Consider the following 23,316-nt stretch of genomic DNA (forward strand, 5'->3'; position numbering starts at 1 on the left):
AATAAGTGATTAATTGAGTAATGATTGAGCATTATTGAAGACACCTGATGATAACAAGCAGAATCACCAAAGGAGAAAATCACAATTTTTAAGCTGCCATTGTGGAGATGAGTGTTTGCTTTAGTTGGGCTCTTGACTTTTTAATATTAGATCTTGTTTGGGCTGGATCCATCACTCAATTAATCACTTAATTATCTCATTAACTTTAACACTGCTTCAGTGGGTGGAATGAAAAATATGGCAGGACTTCTACTTTCTAACCCCTGGACTATACACCTCTGCTGTCCACTATATAGTCCACTATATCGGTTTGTTTGTGGAGAGAAACACTGACTGAACCAAAAAATGATTTTAACAGCTGAAGGTCAATGAGAGACTTGATCAGGCCAAACATCTGAAACGTGTGAGGTTCAACATCCATGAATGCAAACATGCTGATAGTTATGATAAGAGATAAAGATCAAACCAAGAGCAGAGTGGAATATAAACTGAAAAACTGACTAGTTTATATTTGTGTTTATATGTGTGTTTATATTTAACATATATATAACATGTTTATATTCGCAACCGTGTGACTGTGGTAAGTTTTTTTTTCTTCTCAGCTTCACATTTCATACGTTTTTCCCCCGACTCTATTGGTCAGCATCTTTCTATAACTGTTTAACAGTGTGTTTTTAAAAAACAATGTAATTGTATATCAAATCAACAATAATTAATACAAAGCCAGAGTTGAACAATATATTACAAAAGCATGTGTTGTGTTTTGTTGGTATTTGCAACCCTGATCAAAAATTGTGTCCCGGATCACAATAATGAGCATGAAAAATAAATCTTCATGTTTATTTGAATGTATTACAAAAGAAACATTAAGCACACATCAATAAAATATGAAGAATTTGAAATGTATATATTGCATATAAACATTTTACACTTTAAACAAGGGTTTCTCAAAATATGTGATTCCTGTGATATAAAATATGCATAGGCCTACTAAAATTCACACAAAAAACATCCACACTAATACAGGAATCTACCAGTTGGTAACCCTTAAAAAGAATAGACAGTTTAATCAAGAGTTTGATCAGCGTCTCACAGCGACTCCAGCGTACACCACCTCCTCCTCTTCAACTCTCTGAAAGAAAACGCAAACACACGTTCATATCTGTGTATATTTTAATAGTATTATTGACCATTACACACTCTTATGTAAAGAAAATATATTTCAACATATATAACCGCCAGAGTTGGGTAATCCAGGGGTCAAAGAGTAAAAGTCCTGCCATATTTTTATTCCACCCACTGAAGCATTAATGAGATAATTAAGTGATTAATTGAGTGATGATTGAGCATTATTGAATACACCTGATGATAACAAGCAGAATCACCAAAGGAGAAATTCACAAATTTTAAGTTACCATCATCGAGGTCAGGGTTTGTTTTAGTTGAGCTCTTGACCCTTGACTTTTTAGTATTAGATTTTGTTTGGACAGTTTTAACTGCATTAAAACCAACCAGACAAGCAAAGTTAAAACATGATCAGGTGTTGTTGGTTATGTTTTCACATAATCATTATTTAATCTGAATCACTGAACTTCTCTAGAGCTCAATCTCTGAGTTAGGTTTACATTATTGATTACAGCAGCACTGTGATTCTACAGCACAAGATCCAGTTTTTTTTTGTTTTTTTTCAAAGTAATTCAAAGGTTTCATCAAAAGTTCTTAGGGAAAAAAGCCCTCATTTAGACACACAGACATCAAGAATCATCCTGTGAATCTCAACAGTGGTGGCCATCATAAAGCATGTTGCAGTGCATTCTGGGAGCCACCAATCAAAACTCATCCACGGCTCCCATCATGCATTGCTGCATGAATAAATTATGAGCTTAATTGTTTTAGTAATTTTCTTTATTCTCACTATTTTGTTTTTTGCTGTTTTTATGGGACTTTTTAGTAGCTTGTTTTCTAATGTTCAGAGTTGATCTGTTGATCAGAATATGTTGCTTGTCACCGTTGTTGAGATTCACAGGCTGATTCTTGATGTCTGTGTGTGCCTGAAAGAAATCTTCTTTTGTTTTATTCAGAACAACTTTTGTGAAACCCTTTGGATTATACTGATAAAGCTGATTTTGTGCTGTAATCAATAACGTAAAAACTAACTCAGAGATTGGGCTCTAAATGAGTTCAGTGATTCAGATCAAGTAATGATTATGTGAAAACATAACCAACGTTACCTGACCAGCTTTTCTCTTTCCTTGTTTGGCTGTTATAATTCAGTTAAAACTGCCCAAACAAATTCATATATTAAAAAGTCAAGGGTCAAGAGCTCAACTAAAGCAAACCCTGACCACTGTGATGGTGTCCTAAAAATTGTGATTTTCTCCTTTGGTGATTCTGCTTGTTATCATCAGGTGTCTTCAATAATGCTCAATCATCACTCAATTAATCACTTATTTATCTCATTAATGCTTCAGTGGGTGGAAAAAAAAATATGGCAGGACTTTTACTTTCTGAGCCCTGGACTTTCCACCTCTGCCGCGAACGGACCTGTATCGGAGTCCACTTGCTCGCAGTGACGGATCTGTAACGAAGGCGGATCACGGACCCGCCTTGGCTCCGCGCTGCATCCGCTCCGCATCCGCGATTAAAACCTTACCTCCGCGGCGGGTCCGTTTGGGACCCGCAAATTGATACAACCGTTACAGTAAAGGCGCGTGCGCGTCCGCGGATCCGACATGGGTCCGCTCAGGATCCGCTGATTGACAGTAGAATTTATGGTGCCGCCCGGATGCGGATCTGATCCTCTGGGCGGCGTCAAAACGGATGTGACAGTCACGCGGGTTTGGCGACTCGAATGCGGATCCGCCTAGGAGTCCCTTGCTGTGTGGGTTGGATGTAAATATCCTCAAATTAAAGCTAAAAGTCTGCAGTTAAAGCACATATTGTGGTGGTGTATAGAGCCAAAAAGATTAGAATTTTGTCGATGTCCCAATATTTATGGACCTGACTGTATGTAGGTGTTAAATCAATTTAATGTGTTTTTATAACAGCAAGGTGTTTTAATAATTTGTGGCACTGTTGTTAAACTCATTAAACTTTAAGAGATAATTTAGAGGATGATTTAAAAACATTAATTAATCATCTGTAGCGTATTTAAATCATAACGGTCGCCTGAGGGCGCTCAAAGACCACGTCTGTGAGCGTGAGAGTTTATAACAAACTAAAAAACTTTATTAAAAAGAATAATTACATGAAATAATGTACTTGTTAATGTGTTTGTTTATTTATTTATTTATTGCAGTATTTTATAGTATTTAATGATTATGAACACATAAAGCATGACAAACCAACAATTGATTAAACTACAAAGCTGGCATGGAGGCATGTATGATTACAAAATAAAGTCATTATGATTGTTATTGTTATTAACATTATTTTATAATGTAAGTAACATGCAGGATAAAATAGTTTTATCACGTCAAGCCGTTTTCTGCGACAGCTCCAGCTCTCCGACGCACAGTTATACGTCAGCGTCTGAATTCACTCACTTCATTTCGTTCACTCCATGCAGATATAGTGCACTCAAATGCCATACACTATATAGGGAATAGTGAATGAGTAAACGAGTGAGCGGTTTCGGACACAGCTCTTGAGATGACGCACAGCTCACATCTCTATCTCAGTAAGTTACCGAAAGCGAAATTACACACAAAACACTTTAGCAGACCGGCTCTCTCGCACTGTATGACGTGACAGCCCAGCTAACAGAATTTTGTTATAAGAACGTTCTCTAAATATTCAGTGTTGGTTCTGGGAACATTAAAAAATTCCAGTTTTCTTGACGTTACAGGAACGTTTTTATAAGGTATAATGTTCCTCAAACGTTCTTTCAACTTAATTTTGATCTAAAATTCAACATTTAGGAACGTTGATTTGTAACATTCCAAGAACATGAAAATGTCTAGTTTCATTAATGTTAGTAGAATGTTATTTAACCTCTTAACTGTCACGATCCCGCTGGCGGGACGCCTCTCAGCCAGCACACCCATGTAGGGCCCACATGGTTTAGCCCAGATGAAATGAACATTGTTCAGAGTGAACACTACAGGCTGTTCAATGTAACATTGAATCAGTGTTGGATTTAATGAGATAATTAAGTAATTAATTGAGTGATGATTGAGAATTAATGAAGATTGCTGCTGTTAACAAGAAGAATGAATGAAAGAAAGAAACAACAAGAACAGAAAAAATGGAAACACTAGAACTAGAACTGACTTGAGCCGCAGCCTTAGATGAAATCAACTGAAGATAAAAGAAGACATTAAATCTCTCCAGATCTCAGCAGAGGATTAAACAACTCCATATACAGAAGCTCTTATTGAGAATTAAGAGTGTTTTTTTGTTGTTGATGTTTTATTTAATTTTTTTATCTTACCATCATGGTGATCAGAGTTTACTTAAGTTGAGTAGTTTGACTTGTTTTTATAATGTCAGGGTTTCTCTGGCTGCTGTAACTGAATTAGTTATGGCAAGAAAAGCAAGAGAAAACACAATCTGATGCTGTTGCTGCTTCATGAGAAGAATATAATCACTGCGCAGTGACTTAATTCACTGATCATATAACTGAGTTTAATATGAGCAATATCTCACTGTGTTTTAATGTGATTCACGTAAAGATCCAGCACAGTTTTAATCAGAAAATCTGAATGAGTTTTAAAACAGATTGTATACTAAACACTTTAAACTACAGTGAGCTTTACTCACAAAAATACATCAAGAATCAGCGCATGAATCTCAACAATGGTGACATGCTTAATGCTGCAATGCATTCTGGGGTCCATGGATGAGTTTTGCATGATGCACCCAGAATGCATTGTGGCATGATGAAGCATGTCACCATTGTTGAGATTCATACGCTGATTGTAGATGTCTGTGTGTGAGGAGGTTTTGCTGGAGTTTTAAAGTGTTTAGTGTACAATGCATTTTAAAAATCATTCAGCTTTTCTGACTAAAACCGTTTTATCATTGTATTTCTAGAAGAGTCAACACAAACTTAACATTTTATTCATATAAAGCTCGGCCATTAGATAAGTGAAATAAGCCACTAAATGACAGTTATGTTCTGATCATAAAGCAGTTGATCATATTTTCTCTTGTCATTATTGCCATAACAAACAGCTACAACAGATACAGTAAAACTAACGTTAAAAAAGTTAAGAGTCAAACTGCCTAACTAAAGCAATGACTGACCTCGATCATGGTGACATCAAACAAAACTATTATTTTCAACAAATCATCAGCATCTAAACCTCTGTTAATTCTCAATAAGAGCTTCTGTAGATGTATGTCAGAAATAAAGTCTATCTGGTTAGTAATAAGTGAAGCTGGTAATGCTGTTTGTGGAGTTGTTTGATCAGATCTTCAGAGATTTAATGTCTTTTATCTTCAGTTGATTTCATCGAATGCTGTGGCTGAAGTTGTAGTTCTTGTTGTTTCTCTGTCCTTCAGTGATTCTGCTCGTTATCACCTAATTATCTCATTAACTCCAATAACAATTCAGTGTTACATTTAATAGCCTGTAGTGTTCACACTGAGTAGTGTTCATTTCATCTGGGCTAAACCATGTGCTAAACAAGGGTGTGCTGGTTGGGAGGCGTCCGGCCAGTGGGACTGTGACAGTTAAGGGGTTAAAGGTTAGTATGATGTTCCTGAAACATTCTTTCAATCATTCAAACACCTGCTGTGAACAAACACTGAGAATTAACAGAAGTTTAGATGTTTTGTTTGATGTCACCATCATGGAGGTTGGTGGTTGCTTTAGTTGAGCTCTTGACCCCTGATTATTGTAGAGCTGTTTCTTTTTCAGCAATCACAAGTGTTTTCAGAAAAACATTTCTGCATTAATAAAGCAGTTGAACTTGTCTGTTTTAATAACAGACAAACAATTGCATTAAAGTGGTTTAAACAATTGTTTTTTCATAGGTTTCCTTACTTTTGGTACTGAAGTGTTATGTGAAAAGTAAATAATAATTTCAAAACATGATAAAAATCATTTTTAACGCTGAACTGTAGTGATGGCGAGATGAAGCCTCATGAGGCATTTAGGATGCTTTCACGTTAGCACTTTTGGTGAGCATCCGGGTTCGATTGATGTCAGAGTTCTGTACGTTTGGATGTTGTGAACACTGTCTTCTGAACTCGGATGCGCACCCGCGAACCGTACCCGAGTCCAATTAAAAAGGGTGGTCTGGGGTGTGGTTCAAGTGAACTCCGGTGCGGTTCGCTTCTGATATGATTGCAAACGTACCAAATTGCGGAAGTGAACCGCTATTAATGCCGTATTATTTGATAAAATCTCAGGTTCGGTCCAGGCAATCGAACCAAGCGTGAAAGCACCATTAAAGGGATAGTTCACCAAAAATTAAAATTCTGTCATTTATTACTCACCCTCATGCCGTTCCACACATGTAAGACCTTCATTAATCTTCAGAACACAAATTAAGATAATTTAGTTGAAATCCGATGGCTCGGATTTTCTCTCTCAAGATCCATTAATGTACTAAAGCATATTTAAATCAGTTCATGTGAGTACAGTGGTTCAATATTAATATTATAAAGCAAAGAGAATATTTTTGGAGCGCCAAAAAAACCAAAATAACTTATTTAGTGATGGCCGATTTTAAAACACTGCTTCAGGAAGCATCGGAGCACAAATGAATCAGTGTATCGAATCAGCTGTTCAGAGCGCCAAAGTGACATGATTTCAGCCATTGGCAGTTTGACGTGCGATCTGAATCATGATTCGACACGCTGATTCATTTGTGCTCCGATGCTTCATGAAGCAGTGTTTTGAAATCGGCCATCACTAAATAAGTCATTATTTTGTTTTTTTTGGCGCACCAAAAATATTCTTGTCGCTTTATAATATTAATATTGAACCACCGTACTCACATGAACTGATTTAAATATGTTTTTAGCACATTAACGGATCTTGAGAGGAAATGTCATTGCTCCCTATGGAGGCCTTACTAAGCCATCGGCTTTCAACTAAATTATCTTAATTTGTGTTCTGAAGATTAATGAAGGTCTTACGGGTGTAGAACGACATGAGGGTAAGTAATAAATGACAGAATTTTCATTTTTGGGTGAACTAACCCTTTAAGCTTTTCAGCCAAGTGGTTCACAAAAGGGTTAATTTCTCGAGGCTTCATTTGCTCACAATACCACCTGATGGTCAAAGAACGTAAAACAAGCAGATACATTACAGATGACTTGATGTGATCTGTGATACACTTTATTTTGCACCAGTTAAGGCTTAGAAATAACAGTGAAGAAAAAAAAATAAATTTCCACATAGGCTAATCTATTTATTTGAATAAAATGTGTATTTTATGGTGGTATATAATGATTGTATAACATAACTGTTAAACGTATTACCTTTAAAGGAATGGGACTATAAAATGTGTTTAAATAAATTATTTGGTCATAATAGGCAGTAGGGGAGATATAATTCTGAAACCACACATTTTGAGAGGATCCCATGGGTTGCTTATATATCTGTCAAAATGTCACGCCAAGATACGAACCGCATCCTGAACCAGTCAGGCAGAAGCGAGGCTTCGAACGTCATCAATGACGTCATTGATCTAAAGCGATACAAGCCTCGATACACTCTTCACTGAAAGCTTCCAGGATTTTCTTGACACACGTTCCGAAACCTCGGCACGTAATGTAACATCACTACTGAACTGATTTACATTTTGTTGATAACTATTTAGCAATTAAAAATGACACACTTACACATCAGCACTCATCATACAAACCTCAACAATGGTGACAGTAAAAAAAATCAGCTGCATAATTTATGCAATGCCTGCTGGGAACCATGAATGTGTTTTGTATGCTGGCATGAATGACACAAAACAATGTTTTAAACAAAAAGTTAACAATGATAGTGTTGCAAATGATATTTTTCACATTGGTTGAGTTTGATAAAGTACTCCAAATTTTTAAGGTAGTAAACACAGAAAACAGCAGTTGTTTAAAGCACTTTAATGCTGTCATTTGTTTTAAAACAGACATGTTTCTTTATCAGTACAGAAATGTTTTCTGAAAACATGCAATTGCTGATAAAGAAGCAACTCTAAAATAGTCAACAAGAGTCAACTAAACCTCCAACCTCCATGATGGTAACATCAAACAAAACATCTAAACTTCTGTTAATTCTCAGTAAGATCTTCTGTAGATGTGTGACAGAAATAAAGTCAGTCTGGTTAGTAATAAGTGAAGCTGGTAATGCTGTTTGTGGAGTTGTTCAATCAGATCTTCAGAGATTTAATGTCTTTTATCTTCAGTTCATCTAAGGCTGTGGCTGAAGAAAGTTGTAGTTTGTGTTCTTATTTCTCTTTCTTTCAGTGTTTGTTCACAGCAGGTGTTTGAATGATTGAAAGAATGTTTCAGGAACATCATACTAACCTTTAAATAACATTCTACTAACATTAAGAAAACTGGAAATTTTCATGTTCTTGGAATGTTACAAATCAACGTTTCCTACAATGTTGAATTTTAGATTAAGTTGAAAGAACGTTTGAGGAACATTATACCTTATAAAAACGTTCCTGTAACGTCAAGAAAACTGGAATTTTTTAATGTTCCCAGAACCAACACTGAATATTTAGAGAACGTTCTTATAACAAAATTCTGTTAGCTGGGAGACAACTAGTTGTCCAGTCCGGTTCCGTTCACACAGCACAAATATTCTGAGAATGTGGTTGTGAGTCCTGAAAATTTACAGGTGTGAGTTTGGTTTTAGAAGCAGTATAAATACATATATAGCAGTACATAATGTAAAATATTTTATAATTAGTTAAATTACATATTTAGCTATTTAACAAATGCACATCTGCATGTATTAAAATATTGAGCAGAGAGATTATCATTGAGCTAAAGAGCACACAACCACAATTTTTTAAATAAAGTAAAATATAGTCTTGGTGTTTGGCCAATCATAAACCTAACAACTGGCTCTACCCTTCAACACAGAATGGTAACCCCAAAATCTCACACAAACCAGAAAACCTTTTAAATTACAAAATAACAGAACATTAATCACTAACAGTAAATAAATAAAATAACACTTAATTTTAACATTTACTCCTTTAACAGTCAGAAGCAAGGCATGCTGTGAACTAGAAGTCTTATTGCAGTATATTGAAAAAGTATAATCACTAGTTTCCCATATATGGAGATTATGTAATATTATTACATATATCACATTAAATTTTGCAGTATATTCCCATATTTTTTGTTACACAAGGGCACACACACATAGAACATATGTGCACATATGTGCACTCATACACACAAACACACATCTAAATCTGAGTCATAAAAAAAACTTACCGACTTTTGTGCTTTTCTTTTGTAGAACGTTGGATCAGCATAAGTAATTTCTTCATCACAAGCCTTATCTGTTTTGACAATAATGACAGATGACAAAACAGAGTTTGAGAATTAATATTGCATTTTCTTTACACTTTTCCCACATCATTGTTAACATTTATTTGTACAGATATCAGGTATCAGTGGTAAGTAACACTAGCCTTCTTGGTCTGTTTTTCTATGTTTCCAGCAGATCCAGAAGATCACAATGGCAGTTACAATCAACAGAGATCCAGAAGCAGCAGCAGAGAGCAACACTATGTAAAATGAGGATAATCCTTGATCTGTAATGGACAAAATGAGCCATTAGTGTTACTGTCCATCTGATTATGTCAAGCAGTGACAGTAAAGATTATTTTAAACATTTTTTAAATTGTTTTTTTTTTTTTTAATGAAGGAAAAATATTAATTAGTTGATGTAAACATTCATTTGTCACCCCATAGGATTATTGTGAACTATAAAAAATTAAAGACGATGGAAAAACTTAAATGGTGACCAGTTACAGGACCTAAAATACATAAACTTTCCCTTAAAAACACACATTTTCACCTAAACACTCATGACATGTTATTGGTATGCTGCTTACTTACTCTTCAACATACCCAGTTTGTCAATTCTATCTGTAATACCTCCTTGGACTTTAACTAAAGCATAAACATCACAGAGCCTGGAACACACAGAAAGCTTTCAGAGGCTTTGACTGAATACACTAGTACACAGCTGACCTACCTGCTGGAACTGTAATGGCATCCTCATTCGGGTTGAAGGTTGATTTGTTCACCGTGCTGCTAGACAACACACAATTTGAGCTTGATGTTCCTTCTGGTGATGGGGAAGTTTGTGGAGTCACTGATAATGACAGATGGAAAAAAACATCTAGACAAAGAGGACTGTGTTTGAAATCGCCCCAATACCCTCATTCACTATCCCCTACATTACTCCACTAATGTAGTCCACTTTGAAGAGTAAATGAAAACGAGTAAGTGAATTCAGACACTGAGTGCACCAGAAGGACTGCTGCTTTTGCATAGTTTGTGCTTGCTGTTTAATAATCATTTGAAACAACAAACTCACAGCTGCAGTAATGAAAGGATTTATCTTGAACTCTGTCTTGGAAACCTTGTATAAGCCTTAATTAAACAATTTAATAATCAAATAAAATGGAATCTATATCTCTATGATATTATGCTGTAGCCACACTGGACTAGCGGTTTGAAAAATGGACGTATGTATGATTCAGCTGCAGGTGCTATCTTCTGTCCAGACATGGGAATTCATTCGCCAAGCGACTCTTAAGGTCCATTATGGGTATTCTCTAGCCGTTGAGCTTACATTAATTGTACATTCTTTATTGCTTTTATGGGATTAAACGTGTGCACTCAATAATGTCCACTATGGTTTCGGACACCACTACGAATGGCTGTCCCCTCAACTCAAATAGTGACCTGTTTAAGGGTATAGGGGGATATTTCTGACACAGGCAGTGTTGAGGTGTGTGAGTGAAAAGTAAAAGTAAAACAGAAGCTGTTTACATCATCTCCATCTCTGGATTTCCACACTGATGTACTAATGTCAGTGTCAATCATAAATAACAATGATTAAGAGATAATATTTTAATATCAGAGGTGTAAAGTCCAGGGGTCAGAAACTAAAAGTCCTGCCATATATTTATTCCACTCATGAACTAAGCCAGCTGATGTCACTTATTAGTGTTAAATTAACTCTCTTGGGAGTATATGTGAGAAAAAGCTGGATCTTCTGCTGTAATCAATAATGTAAATCTAACTGGGCTCTAAATGAATTTGGTGATTCAGATCAAATAATGATTATGTGAAAACATAACCAACACCACCTGATCATTTTTCTCTCTGCTTGTCTGGCTGGTATAACTCAATCACTTAATTATCTAATTAGCTTTAACACTGCTTCAGTGTTAATTTAACACCCTTGAGTGTGGTCTCACATACTCCCAAGAAAGTTAATTTAATGCTGCCTTCACATAATCTTGGATTTATTGTAAATTACGAATTTCCTAGGTAAAAAATTACACATGAACACCCTCCCATTTCGAGGGTTGAATGTTACTTGAATGTGATGAGCTCGTAATCACGACTTCAGAAGTGGGAATTATCAAATTTCCGATAGCACGTCACTGAAGTTTTTGCTGTGTACCTTCTGGCTGAAAAACTGTGCTAATTAGCAAATCCCGGTGACTGGAACAAAAAACTGAGGACGACTTTTACTTTCTGAACCTGGACTTTGCACCTCTGTTCAAAAATAATAGTGATGGTAAATTACTTTCTCCACTTACCATTGACTTGAACATTGAAACTCTTGTATTTGGTCTCTCCTCTAGTAAGTGATAGATTATAAACTCCAGAGTCTGTGGTTCTGGTGTTTGTGATGGTCAGAGATCCAGTTTGATCCAGCTTCAGTCTGTCTTTGAATCTCTTATCAGGACCATCATATGTAGAGTTGGTTTGCGTGAGTCTGTTGATTTGAGCTATTCGAGTGCTTCCAAACGTCCACTTAATCCACGAATATTTCTGTACTTCAGTAACATCAGTGTTTAGAGTGACAGAATCTCCCTCCATCACTGACACTGACTTCACTTCAGCTTTCACATCTAGAGAACAAACAGAAACTTATTTTGTAACAAACTCCCAAATAAGTTTGTTTATTGGTGACTAAACTTCATATATTCATTGTAGTGATGACAAATAACAGTAGCTTAACAAACACAGAGCGTAAAATTATGCAACAAACATTTGTCAATAATTCCTTCTTTTCTTTCATGAGTTCATAATCTTTGAAAGGGGTGAAGATAAACATTTTTTTGCTATGGTTAAACACATTTGACTTGCTATCTGAAGGATGGGCTCAAATATGAGACTTAACACAAGCTAAATACACTCCTGAAATAACTAAAGCAAGTTTTTAGAGATAATATAAAGGTGGATTTTGATGCAGGTGAAAGGAGGGAGGCAACCAGCTGCTAATCTGCCCTGATGTGCTTGACATGACAAGCATGTTTGGACCTTTTTAATTTATTGTGACTAATAACTATAAAAAAATAAAATAACTAAAACATTAAAGAATCCAAATAACAACATGTTGGAAAATGAAGGCATAAAACAAAAGGTAGGCCTAACTAAAACGAGGTTATATAATTCAAAATGTAGCCTATTTATAATATAAAAAGTACGAAAAAAAAAAAAAGATTTAAATTGAATTACTCAAAGGCCACCAACATTATAACTAAACTTTTTTAATGATGTTGAAGTGATGAGAAACGGCCAGAGAAATGTCAACTTTTTAATGAAAATAACTGTAAAGGGGCTGCAATCTTGGTTTTAATCGTAATCTTAATACTACTAAAACTACAAGAATTGAAGTCATAAAAACACACAACTTACCAACCAGACGCCACAAGCACAAAAAGAACAAAACAAAAGCCCGAACCATAATCCTTGAGCGTTTGCAAACCACTCAGTTACAGTGTTAATGTCAGAAAAAATGTGAAAAAGTGAATCCTCCCCAACCAGTGGCGATTTCTGCTTTAAGACTATACAGGAAGCGCAGCTTTTCTTATGATTTCGCAAAGATAAGTTTCTCAAACTGCATAGAATCGGCCAATAATTTCAACTGACAGCAGTCTTGTCATTTAAAATACAAAACAGGAAGTATGTTATGGTTTCACGGTATTATTTAGCATTCGTAATTTGACTCTTGTAGGTACATGCATATACATGTTGGGGGCAGGGGCTCAAGTGGAAAAAAGGGCATTTCTCATAATTCAATAATTATTATTTATTTATTTAAAAAAAAAACTCACTCAACTGTTTCATACTCCACATATTTCCACAAAATAATCAGTTCACACAGAGACCATGTTCTTCTTTAGTATTCACTAGGTTTATCACAAGAGCAGGCAACAGCAAAGGAAAATATGCCACAATGTGCATGTTTTCCACACTACTATTTTCAAGTAGCAAAGCTATTTAGAATAAATGACTGCACCAAGGAGATGGATATATAGTTTCACTAATAATTTGTTTATTAGCATCAATGAATCGTTTTAATTCTTTTGGTGTTATTGGAATACCTATTTCATGTAGTGGACAATTGTAAGATTTTGGTCTATTTTTGCTTCCATGTCTTTTACTCTAATGGAAAGAAAACTTCCAAAATACACATTTAGATGGTGTTTGTAATAAGCATACTACCCTCCGTCTGTTTGCGTCTGTAGAATTCTTCAAAATTAACAAGATAATATTCATATTTAAACACATCAAGAGACTTTTCCCCTGAAATGTGCAAGTACATAATATGATAATGTATTAATAATAATTGCCTGCAGAGGGCGTCAAAAGCCTGGTGATTGTTGTTCGACCCAGTCAAACATCAGATCGTAACATGGTCACGAAATTAATCTATTGATTCTGGAATTTTTTTTCTGGAATAGTAGCTGGTAAGCTTGGTCGCTCCCTTTTCGATTTTGTATTTACAACAAACTTAGGGAATTATATTTGAAAATCCTTCACAACATTTATGTTAGTAAAAATACTCAAAATTTATGGATATTGATGGAAACTGCTCATTTTGTTCAGATCAGCCAGAAAAATTGGTACATCTTTTTTTATGAATGTTACCACTCAAAACATTTTTGGGGAGACTTATCCTTGTGTCCAGAGAAATATGTTATTTTTTTATTTATTTTTTTACTTTGAATCAAAAAGTATATCTGTTAACTTTATGCTGAATCTTATGATTTTATTTGGTAAATTTCATATCCATAAAAGTAAAATAAATAATTCTAAACCTTGTTTGAAGGTTTTTATGGTTGATTTTCATATGGATGTATTCAATTTATTGATAGTAAAAAATGTAAAGATACAATCATATTTGCTAAACAGCTGAACTTAATTTAAAAATTATCTTATGCTTTTGGATATTGACATTTAGTTGTTGTCTTTTCTTTGTATTCTTGTCAAACTGTACATTTGTACAGTTTCTACCACTCAGGAGCACAGACTCTATTGTTTATTCTCATTTTATTTTATTTTTTTAATCTTTTTATTTTTACTACATTACTTAACATTTAATGAGGAGTTTTATCCTTGTTTTTACTGCTTTATTTTTTCAGCTAACAGAATTTTGTTATAAGAACATTCTATAAATGTTCAGTGTTGGTTCTGGGAACATAAAAAATGTCCAGTTTTCCTGACATTAGGGGAACATTTTTTATAAGGTATAATGTTCCTCAAACGTACTTTCAACTTAATTTTGATTTAAAATTCAACATTCTTGGAACGTTGATTTGTAACATTCCAAGAACATAAAAACGTCCAACCCAGATAGCAACTTTGTGTCGGCCCAGATCCGGCCCACATCTGGCACATGCAGAATGATGGTCTGGGCCACATGGGGCAGGAATGATGGCACTTGGGCGGACCGCTCCTGTTTGCCAGATCTGGACCACAAGCCATGGATGAATTGATTGAATCACCAAAGGAGATTGTTACAAAATTTTTAATTTTTACCATCACAGAGATCAGGGTTTGCTTTAGTTGAGCTCTTGACCCTTGACTTTTTAATGTTAGAATTTGTTTGGGTTGTTGTAACTGAGTTATAACAACCAGTTAAGCAAAGAGAAAAGATGTTCAGGTGGTGTTGGTTTTTTCTTGCTATAACTAATTAAATTACAGCAACCAGAAAACCCTGACATTATAAAAACAAGTCAAACTACTCAACTAAAGTAAACTCTGATCACCATGATGGTAAGATAAAAAAAATTCAATAAAACATCAACAACAAAAAAACTGTCTCTTAATTCTCAATAAGAGCTTCTGTATATGGAGTTGTTTAATCCTCTGCTGAGATCTGGAGAGATTTAATGTCTTCTTTTATCTTCAGCTGGTGGGACGCCTCTCAGCCAGCACACCCATGTAGGGCCCACATGGTTTAGCCCAGATGAAATGAACATTGTTCAGAGTGCACACTACACACTAATGTAACACTGAATCAGTGTTGGATTTAATGAGATAATTAAGTAATTAATTGAGTGATGATTGAGAATTAATGAAGATAGCTGCTGTTAACAAGAAGAATGAATGAAAGAAAGAAACAAGAACAGAAAAAATGGAAACACTAGAACTAGAACTGACTTCAGCCGCAGCCTTAGATGAAATCAACTGAAGATAAAAGAAGACATTAAATCTCTCCAGATCTCAGCAGAGGATTAAACAACTCCATATACAGAAGCTCTTATTGAGAATTAAGAGAGAGTTTTTTTGTTGTTGATGTTTTATTTAATTTTTTTATCTTACCATCATGGTGATCAGAGTTTACTTAAGTTGAGTAGTTTGCCTTGTTTTTATAATGTCAGGCTTTCTCTGGCTGCTGTAACTGAATTAGTTATGGCAAGAAAAACAAGAAAAACACAATCTGATGCTGTGTCTGCTTCATGATAAGAATATAATCTCTGCGCAGTGACTTAATTCACCGATCTTATAACTGAGTTTAATATGAGCAATATCTTACTAACTGTATTTTATTGTGATTCATGTAAAGATCCAGCACAGTTTTAATCAGAAAATCTGAATGAGTTTTAAAACAGATGGTACACTAAGCACTTTGAACTACGGTGAGATTTACTCACAAACAAACATCAAGAATCAGCGCATGAATCTCAACAATGGTGACATGCGTCATGCTGCAATGCATTCTGGGGTCCATGGATGAGTTTTGCATGATGCACCCAGAATGCATTGTGGCATGATGAAGCATGTCACCATTGTTGAGATTCATACGCTGATTGTAGATGTCTGTGTGTGAGGAGGTTTTGCTGGAGTTTTAAAGTGTTTAGTGTACAATGCATTTTAAAAATCATTCAGCTTTTCTGACTAAAACCGTTTTTTCATTGTATTTCTAGAAGAATCAACACAAACTTAACATTTTATTCTTATAAAGCTCATTCATTAGTTCAGTGAAACAAGCCACATTACATTACTCTTATCATAAAGTAGCTGACAGGAGCTGATCACATTTTCTGTTGTCATTGCTGCCATAACAAACAGCTACAACAATCACAGTAAAACTACTAATGAAGTCAACAGTAACTAAAGCAACGACTGACCTCGATCATGGTGACATCAAACAAAACTATTATTTTCAACAAATCATCAACATCTAAACCTCTGGTAATTCTCAATAAGATCTTCTGTAGACGTGTGACAGAAATAAAGTCAGTCTGGTTAGTAATAAGTGAAGCTGGTAATGCTGTTTGTGGAGTTGTTTGATCAGATCTTCAGTGATTTATTGTCTTTTATCTTCAGTTGATTTCATCGAAGGCTGTGGCTGAAGTTGTAGTTCTTGTTGTTTCTCTGTCCTTCAGTGATTCTGCTCGTTATCACCTAATTATCTCATTAACTCAAAGACCAATTCAGTGTTACATTTAATAGCCTGTAGTGTTCACACTGAGTAGTGTTCATTTCATCTGGGCTAAACCATGTGTTAAACAAGGGTGTGCTGGTTGGGAGGCGCCCGACCAGTGGGACTGTGACAGTTAAGGGGTTAAAAGACTATTGTGAGACACTTTTTTGAAAAGACGCACAAAATAATACACTCAAAAAAAATGGCTAACACTCAGGACCAAGCTAGCCTCAATGAACATGAATACAGCATGGACGGGATACGCGAGGCATGTTTTGACGAATACGTTGAAGAAGAGATGCAGTTGGCAAAACCTCTGAGTGACCACACTCCGTTACAGAGTCCATATCCAAAAAAACTGAAGAGGAGAGATGAATCAAAAGAAGTAAGCATGGAAAGTATATACGATGCTATTCACACTCTGTCACAAAGATTTGAGGAAAGACTGGATGCGTTTGAAAGAAAGTTTGAAAACTTTGAAAAGCGCATCCAAAATAACGAAAAAGGGGTGACAGAAAATAAAAATGAAATAGTTCAACTCAACGCACAAGTGGATAGGCTGACAAAAGAGAATAAGGAGCTGAAGGAAAGATGCTGGGAAATCGAGCGATACAGAAGACGATGGAATCTCAAATTGATCGGGCTACCGGAGAAGGAAAATGAGGATATAAGAGAGAGGTTGATCGGTATTCTCACAAGAGTGATTCCGATTTCAGTAGAGAAACTACGAGACAAGGTTGATACTGTCCATCGTCTGGGAAACAAAGATTACCCCGCCTTCAATATGAGACCACGACCGATCATCATGCAGTTTGGTTTGAGGACGATGAGGGACGAGATCTGGCCCAGATAGCAACACTGTGTCGGCCCAGATCCGGCCCACATCTGGCACATGTGGGATGATGATCTGGCCCACATGTGGCAGGAATGATGGCACTTGGGCGGACCGCTCCTGTTTGCCAGATCTGGACCACAAGCAGGCCATAGAAATGCCAAATGTCAGCCAAGAGCAAAGAACTGGACCTTATCTGATCCACAAAATATTTATATATTATTTATAGAGTCATCTCAGCATTAACAATCCTGTTATCAAGCAGAATCACTGAAGGAAAGAGGGAAACATAAAAAAAAAGATGAGCAGAAACAACAAGAACTACGACTTCAGCCACAGCCTTCGATGAAATCAACTGAAGATAAAAGACATTAAATCTCTGAAGATCTGATTGAACAACTCCACAAACAGCATTACCAGCTTCACTTATTACTAACCAGACTGACTTTATTTCTGTCACACATCTACAGAAGATCTTACTGAGAATTAACAGAAGTTTAACTCTCATGTTTGTTTCATTTAAGGTTACCATGATGGTGATTGATGTTTCCATTAGTTGGCCTCTTAACTTTTAACATATATATTTGTCTTCTCTGGCTGCTGTGGTGGTGTTTCTGTCAAACACATTAGCAGTAGCAAAGAAAACTGAATGTGATCTTTGTTAACTATTGATGATTTTCTAATCATCATGAAATAGCCTGCTTCACTTAAGTCATAATAATTGAATATAAATGTTACTGCAAAAAGAGATTCAGATATATTGCAGAAATCAGTTAGAAGATGAAAATAAATAGAAACACAAGAAGGAAAACTATGTTGACAAACACAGATATCAGTAATCAGCATATGTGTCTCAACAATGGTGACAATAAACAAAATATTTAGACAATCAGATCAGCTGCATAATGCTCTGATGCATTCTGGGAGTTTTGTACTATAGTACCCAGCATGCATTGCGGCTACACGATGCTTTTGATTGTCACCATAGTTGAGAATCATGTGCTGATTCTTGATGTCTTAGTGTGTCATCTCAAAGTGACTTTTTAAAAAAATAATAAAAATAAATTTCTGCAATACAGCTCAAGCCACAGAAACCATGTTTTTTATGTTAGTGTCTTAATAGCGCAAAACCGTTATTTTCATCTAATCAACATCATTATCATGATAGTGAAATCATCAACAGCCAACAGCCAATACCTGATTTGATTTCAATTTCTATAGCTGCTAATGCGTTTGATAAACAAACCATCACAGCAGTCAGAAAAAACAGTTATATATGATTAAAGTTAAGAGGTCAACTAATTGAAGCATCAATCACCATCATGGTAACCTTAAATGAAACAAACATGAGAGTTAAACTTCTGTTAATTCTCAATAAGATCTTCTGTAGACGTGTGACAGAAATAAAGTCAGTCTGGTTAGTAATAAGTGAAGCTGGTAATGTTGTTTGTGGAGATGTTTAATCAGATCTTCAGAGATTTAATGTCTTTTATCTTCAGTTGATTTCCTCTAAGGCTGTGACTGAAGTCAGTTGTAGTTCTTGTGTTTCTGCTTATCTCTTTTTTTCTTCTTTCCTTCAGTGATTCTGCTTGATAACAGGATTGTTAATGCTGAAATGACTCTATAAATAATACATAAGATTTTGTGGATCAGATAAGGTCCAGTTCTTTGCTCTTGGCTGACATTTGGCATTTCTATGGCCTGCTTGTGGTCCAGATCTGGCAAACAGGAGCGGTCCGCCCAAGTGCCATCATTCCTGCACTAGCATCACCTTTCTGATCTGTGAAAACTTTCACAGTTCAGTAGGGGTCAGCTGACCCTTCCCAGGGTCATGTACATGAAAATTTTCACAGATCAGAAAAGTGATGCTAGTGACCCAGGGATGGGTCAGCTGACCCGTACTGAACTGTGAAAGTTTTCACAGATGAGAATAGTGATGTACATTATCTGTACAAGGTCATTTATATTATATATATATATATATATATATATATATATATATATATATATATATATATATATATATATATATGTATATATCATATTATACAAAAAACGGGGGGTAGAGCAAAGAGAAACACGACCACGAGATAAAATGCTATTGTGAAAGTTTTCACAAATCGAGCTTGACCTAAAACAATGTTATTTTATTCCAGCAGTCTGCGTGTTTATTGGTAATAGACGTTAAACATGAAGAACGCCTTTCTTTCACATTCCTTACATGGCGGACTTACCAAGGGGTTTACGGACAAGAGCTTTGCTGTGAAAAAATTCACAGATCAAGCTGGTGAAGATGACAGCAGTTTCATTCCTCTAAGTGTCCAACATTTGGAGATATAGCCATTATAAAATTAAGAGTCGCTACGAAAAAAAAAAAAAAAAACTGATTTCGACCCAAAGGACAGCGTTACCTTAATTCACAAATCATGGAGAACGATATTCGGTATTATTTGCATGTCTATGACAGCGCACTGCGTATTTATAGCCAAAAGAAATCTGAATATCAAACCGCAAACTATCTTTACTGCGGTAGGGTACGCTATTATAGACGGAAAAGGAGTGGAGGCACCTTTCATAGGTTAAGTATAGTGTCATCACCTTGATTCAGAAAGTTTGATTAAGGGGACTGTTACTGTTAATGTCAAAGTTGAAATCTATGACGGATTGTTCATTCCTGCCTTAAATCCTATTTTCTAAGCGCATTTAAGAGCGTGTATTTTGTTTCATTTGTATGTCTATTGTTTTTAGTTCTATAAATGTTCGAGGTTTAAAGAGTAACATTAAGCGTAAGGCCATTTTTTTATTTTGTAAGGAAGTTAAAGCCAACCTTATTTTGATACAAGAGACACATTCTAACAAGGCCGATGAAAAATTTTGGAAGCAACAATGGGGAGACAATATTTTGTATTCACATGGAACTTCTCATTCTGCAGGTGTGATGATTTTATTTTTTAGGTTTGTAGGGAAAATTATTGATTGTAAAAGTGATGAAGCAGGTCACTGGCTGATGGTTGTGTTGGAAGTATTTGATTTTAAAATGATTTTGATTAATGTATATGGGTACAACAACAGGTCTCTCAATAGAAATATGATGTTAAAGTTAACTCAAGCTATCAGGGAATGGAGTGCAACTTATGGTATGGATAGCATAATAATAGGAGGTGACTTTAATATAGCACCTAATTCCTGGCTTGACAGAAAACCTCCCAAGGGGTTACAACCAGAATATAATGACATGTTGAATAATTTTTGTTTATCTAATAACCTGGTAGATTATTGGAGAGTGACACACCCTAACACAATGCAATTTACATGGATCAGCCCAGCAGATCCTAACTTATGCTCAAGGTTAGATTATTGGCTTGTGTCTCCAAATATTACTAATCTTACACCAAAATGTGATATTCAATCATCTCCTCTTACGGACCATTGTCTTATTGGGTTGTCACTATCAATAGTCAAACAAAAACAAAAATCAAACAATATTTGGAAATTTAACAATACCTTGTTGCTGAACAAAGAATTCTGTAGCCAGATTAGAATAATATGTCTTGAAATTAATGACATGGATTTGTCAGATATAAGTAAATGGGAGTGGTTTAAATTTCGAGTAAAGCAACAAGCTATTGAAACTGGAAAGAACATTGCCGACAACCGTAAACGTAAACAAAAGGAAATAGTTGAAAAGATAAGTTTATTAAGTGGAAAACCTAACATAACTGTAGAAGAGACACAAGAGTTACACATGCTTCGGAACCAATTAGATGTTATATACTTGGAGAAGGCAAAAGGCGCCTTTGTAAGATCAAAAGCCAAATGGATGGAGCAGGGGGGAAAAAAACTCATCATATTTTTATACCCGACGCTGTTCTGATTTTCTGCATGGGTCCGGGGCTTGTGTCACTCGGAGGTTCTGGGCGCTGTGGTTTGACTCCGGGCCTAGCTCCTCCTGCGTCTCACCAGGGATGTTCCCTGCACACTCAAAAAAATGATTCTAGCTGCTTGTTCAGTTTATTTAAATAAAATAAGCTGAACCAACACAAATCTTTAGTTTTTTTCTTAATTGGCATTCGCACTCAATTGTATTATGTTAAATGAAATTAAATTTGCAAAATGTTAGGTCAACCTAAACCATTTGTGTTGGGACTACATGAATCATTTATGTTGCATTGATTGAACCTGGGCAGTGGATTTCTAGTTCCCAGCATGCTTTGCGTAGGGAAAGATTGGGACAGTAAATGTTGAACTTAAGTGCTGTTTAATGTGTTTTTTAGTAAAGGGAAATACCTTTTAAAGTTTGAAGTTCAGTTATATTTGACATTTAAAAGAGTTTATGTTATGTCGATTTTTTGAGGTTACCATTATGCTGAAGTGTAGACCTTGTGGTTAGGCTCTGGGTGGCTACGTAAAACAAATTTATATTGTTCTCAACAAGCATTAACTGTGCTCAAGCCAGTAATGAGAAGTTTATTATCTGATCATTAGTGCACTCAAAAAAAATAACTTGTTGGTCTAACTTAATTCAATTATGACACCTATTTCCACACAGTTGAACTGATTTATTTGAACTTAAGCTAGGTTAATTGTACTAATGAGTGAAATTCATCCTAATTGAATGAGATCACACCAGTTTCATTTGACGTATTCTGTGTATGTTTCCTGAACATAATTCATTCTTGTTGATCCAACCAGTGCTTTTTTTTTTGTTACCATCATGGTGAAGATGTGCGCTTGTGCTTAGGTTTTGAGTAGCTGTTGTACACAGACATACATGTTTCATGACCATTGAGAGGGGAAAAGCTGATGACCATATGTAGACTGTGTAAATTTTGTGCTGGCCCTCAAACTAACTTATTTACATTTCTATAAAAACTAAACTAAAATAACACTTATTCATATGCTAAGTAACATTTATAGCATTCAACTAATGATCAGATAATAAACTACTCATTACTGGCTTGAGCACAGTTAATGCTTGTTGAGAACAATATAAATTTGTTTTATGTAGCCACCTAGAGCCTAACCACAAGGTCTACACTTCAGCATAATGGTAACCTCAAAAAAATCGACATAACATAAACTCTTTTAAATGTCAAATATAACTGAACTTCAAACTTTAAAAGGTATTTCCCTTTACTAAAAAACACATTAAACAGCACTTAAGTTCAACATTTACTGTCCCAATCTTTCCCTACGCAAAGCATGCTGGGAACTAGAAATCCACTGCCCAGGTTCAATCAATGCAACATAAATGATTCATGTAGTCCCAACACAAATGGTTTAGGTTGACCTAACATTTTGCAAATTTAATTTCATTTAACATAATACAATTGAGTGCGAATGCCAATTAAGAAAAAAACTAAAGATTTGTGTTGGTTCAGCTTATTTTATTTAAATAAACTGAACAAGCAGCTAGAATCATTTTTTTGAGTGTGAGCGCTGTGATACAGGAACCTTCCGCACGCATCTCATCTTGGCCTGGTGGATTCTCAGGCCATGTGGGTTTTTGCACACTTTGCCACAAAAGCATTGTGCGCTCATCGCCATATTTCCTTCGCTGTGTGTCTGTGTTCTTTGGTCTGTCCGAGTGGGATCCTCATCCCCCCCCCCT

The 23,316-nt window shown here is 35.6% G+C and overlaps 1 protein-coding gene across 3 annotated transcripts; it reads right to left on the bottom strand.

The window, feature by feature from the left end:
- Positions 1 to 279: 279 nt before the first annotated feature.
- Positions 280 to 13,093, bottom strand: LOC137029250 (uncharacterized). 3 transcript variants are annotated; one of them, XM_067398825.1, is made up of 6 exons: positions 12,856 to 13,093; positions 11,751 to 12,065; positions 10,169 to 10,261; positions 9,600 to 9,722; positions 9,400 to 9,467; positions 280 to 1,132 (listed from the first exon to the last, which is right to left on the bottom strand). In XM_067398825.1, exons 1-6 carry the CDS (start codon positions 12,902 to 12,904, stop codon positions 1,082 to 1,084), a joined length of 699 nt encoding a protein of 232 aa, XP_067254926.1. In that variant the 5' UTR covers positions 12,905 to 13,093; the 3' UTR covers positions 280 to 1,081. The 3 variants fall into 3 exon arrangements, with proteins under 3 accessions (XP_067254926.1, XP_067254924.1, XP_067254925.1); XM_067398823.1 differs by having other exon boundaries at positions 281 to 1,132; positions 10,169 to 10,288; XM_067398824.1 differs by lacking the exon at positions 280 to 1,132 and adding an exon at positions 7,131 to 8,777 and having other exon boundaries at positions 10,169 to 10,288.
- Between the last annotated feature and the right edge of the window lie 10,223 nt (positions 13,094 to 23,316).

The sequence above is a fragment of the Chanodichthys erythropterus genome, chromosome 10, assembly GCF_024489055.1.
Source record: "Chanodichthys erythropterus isolate Z2021 chromosome 10, ASM2448905v1, whole genome shotgun sequence".
NCBI classification, from domain to species: Eukaryota; Metazoa; Chordata; class Actinopteri; order Cypriniformes; family Xenocyprididae; genus Chanodichthys; species Chanodichthys erythropterus.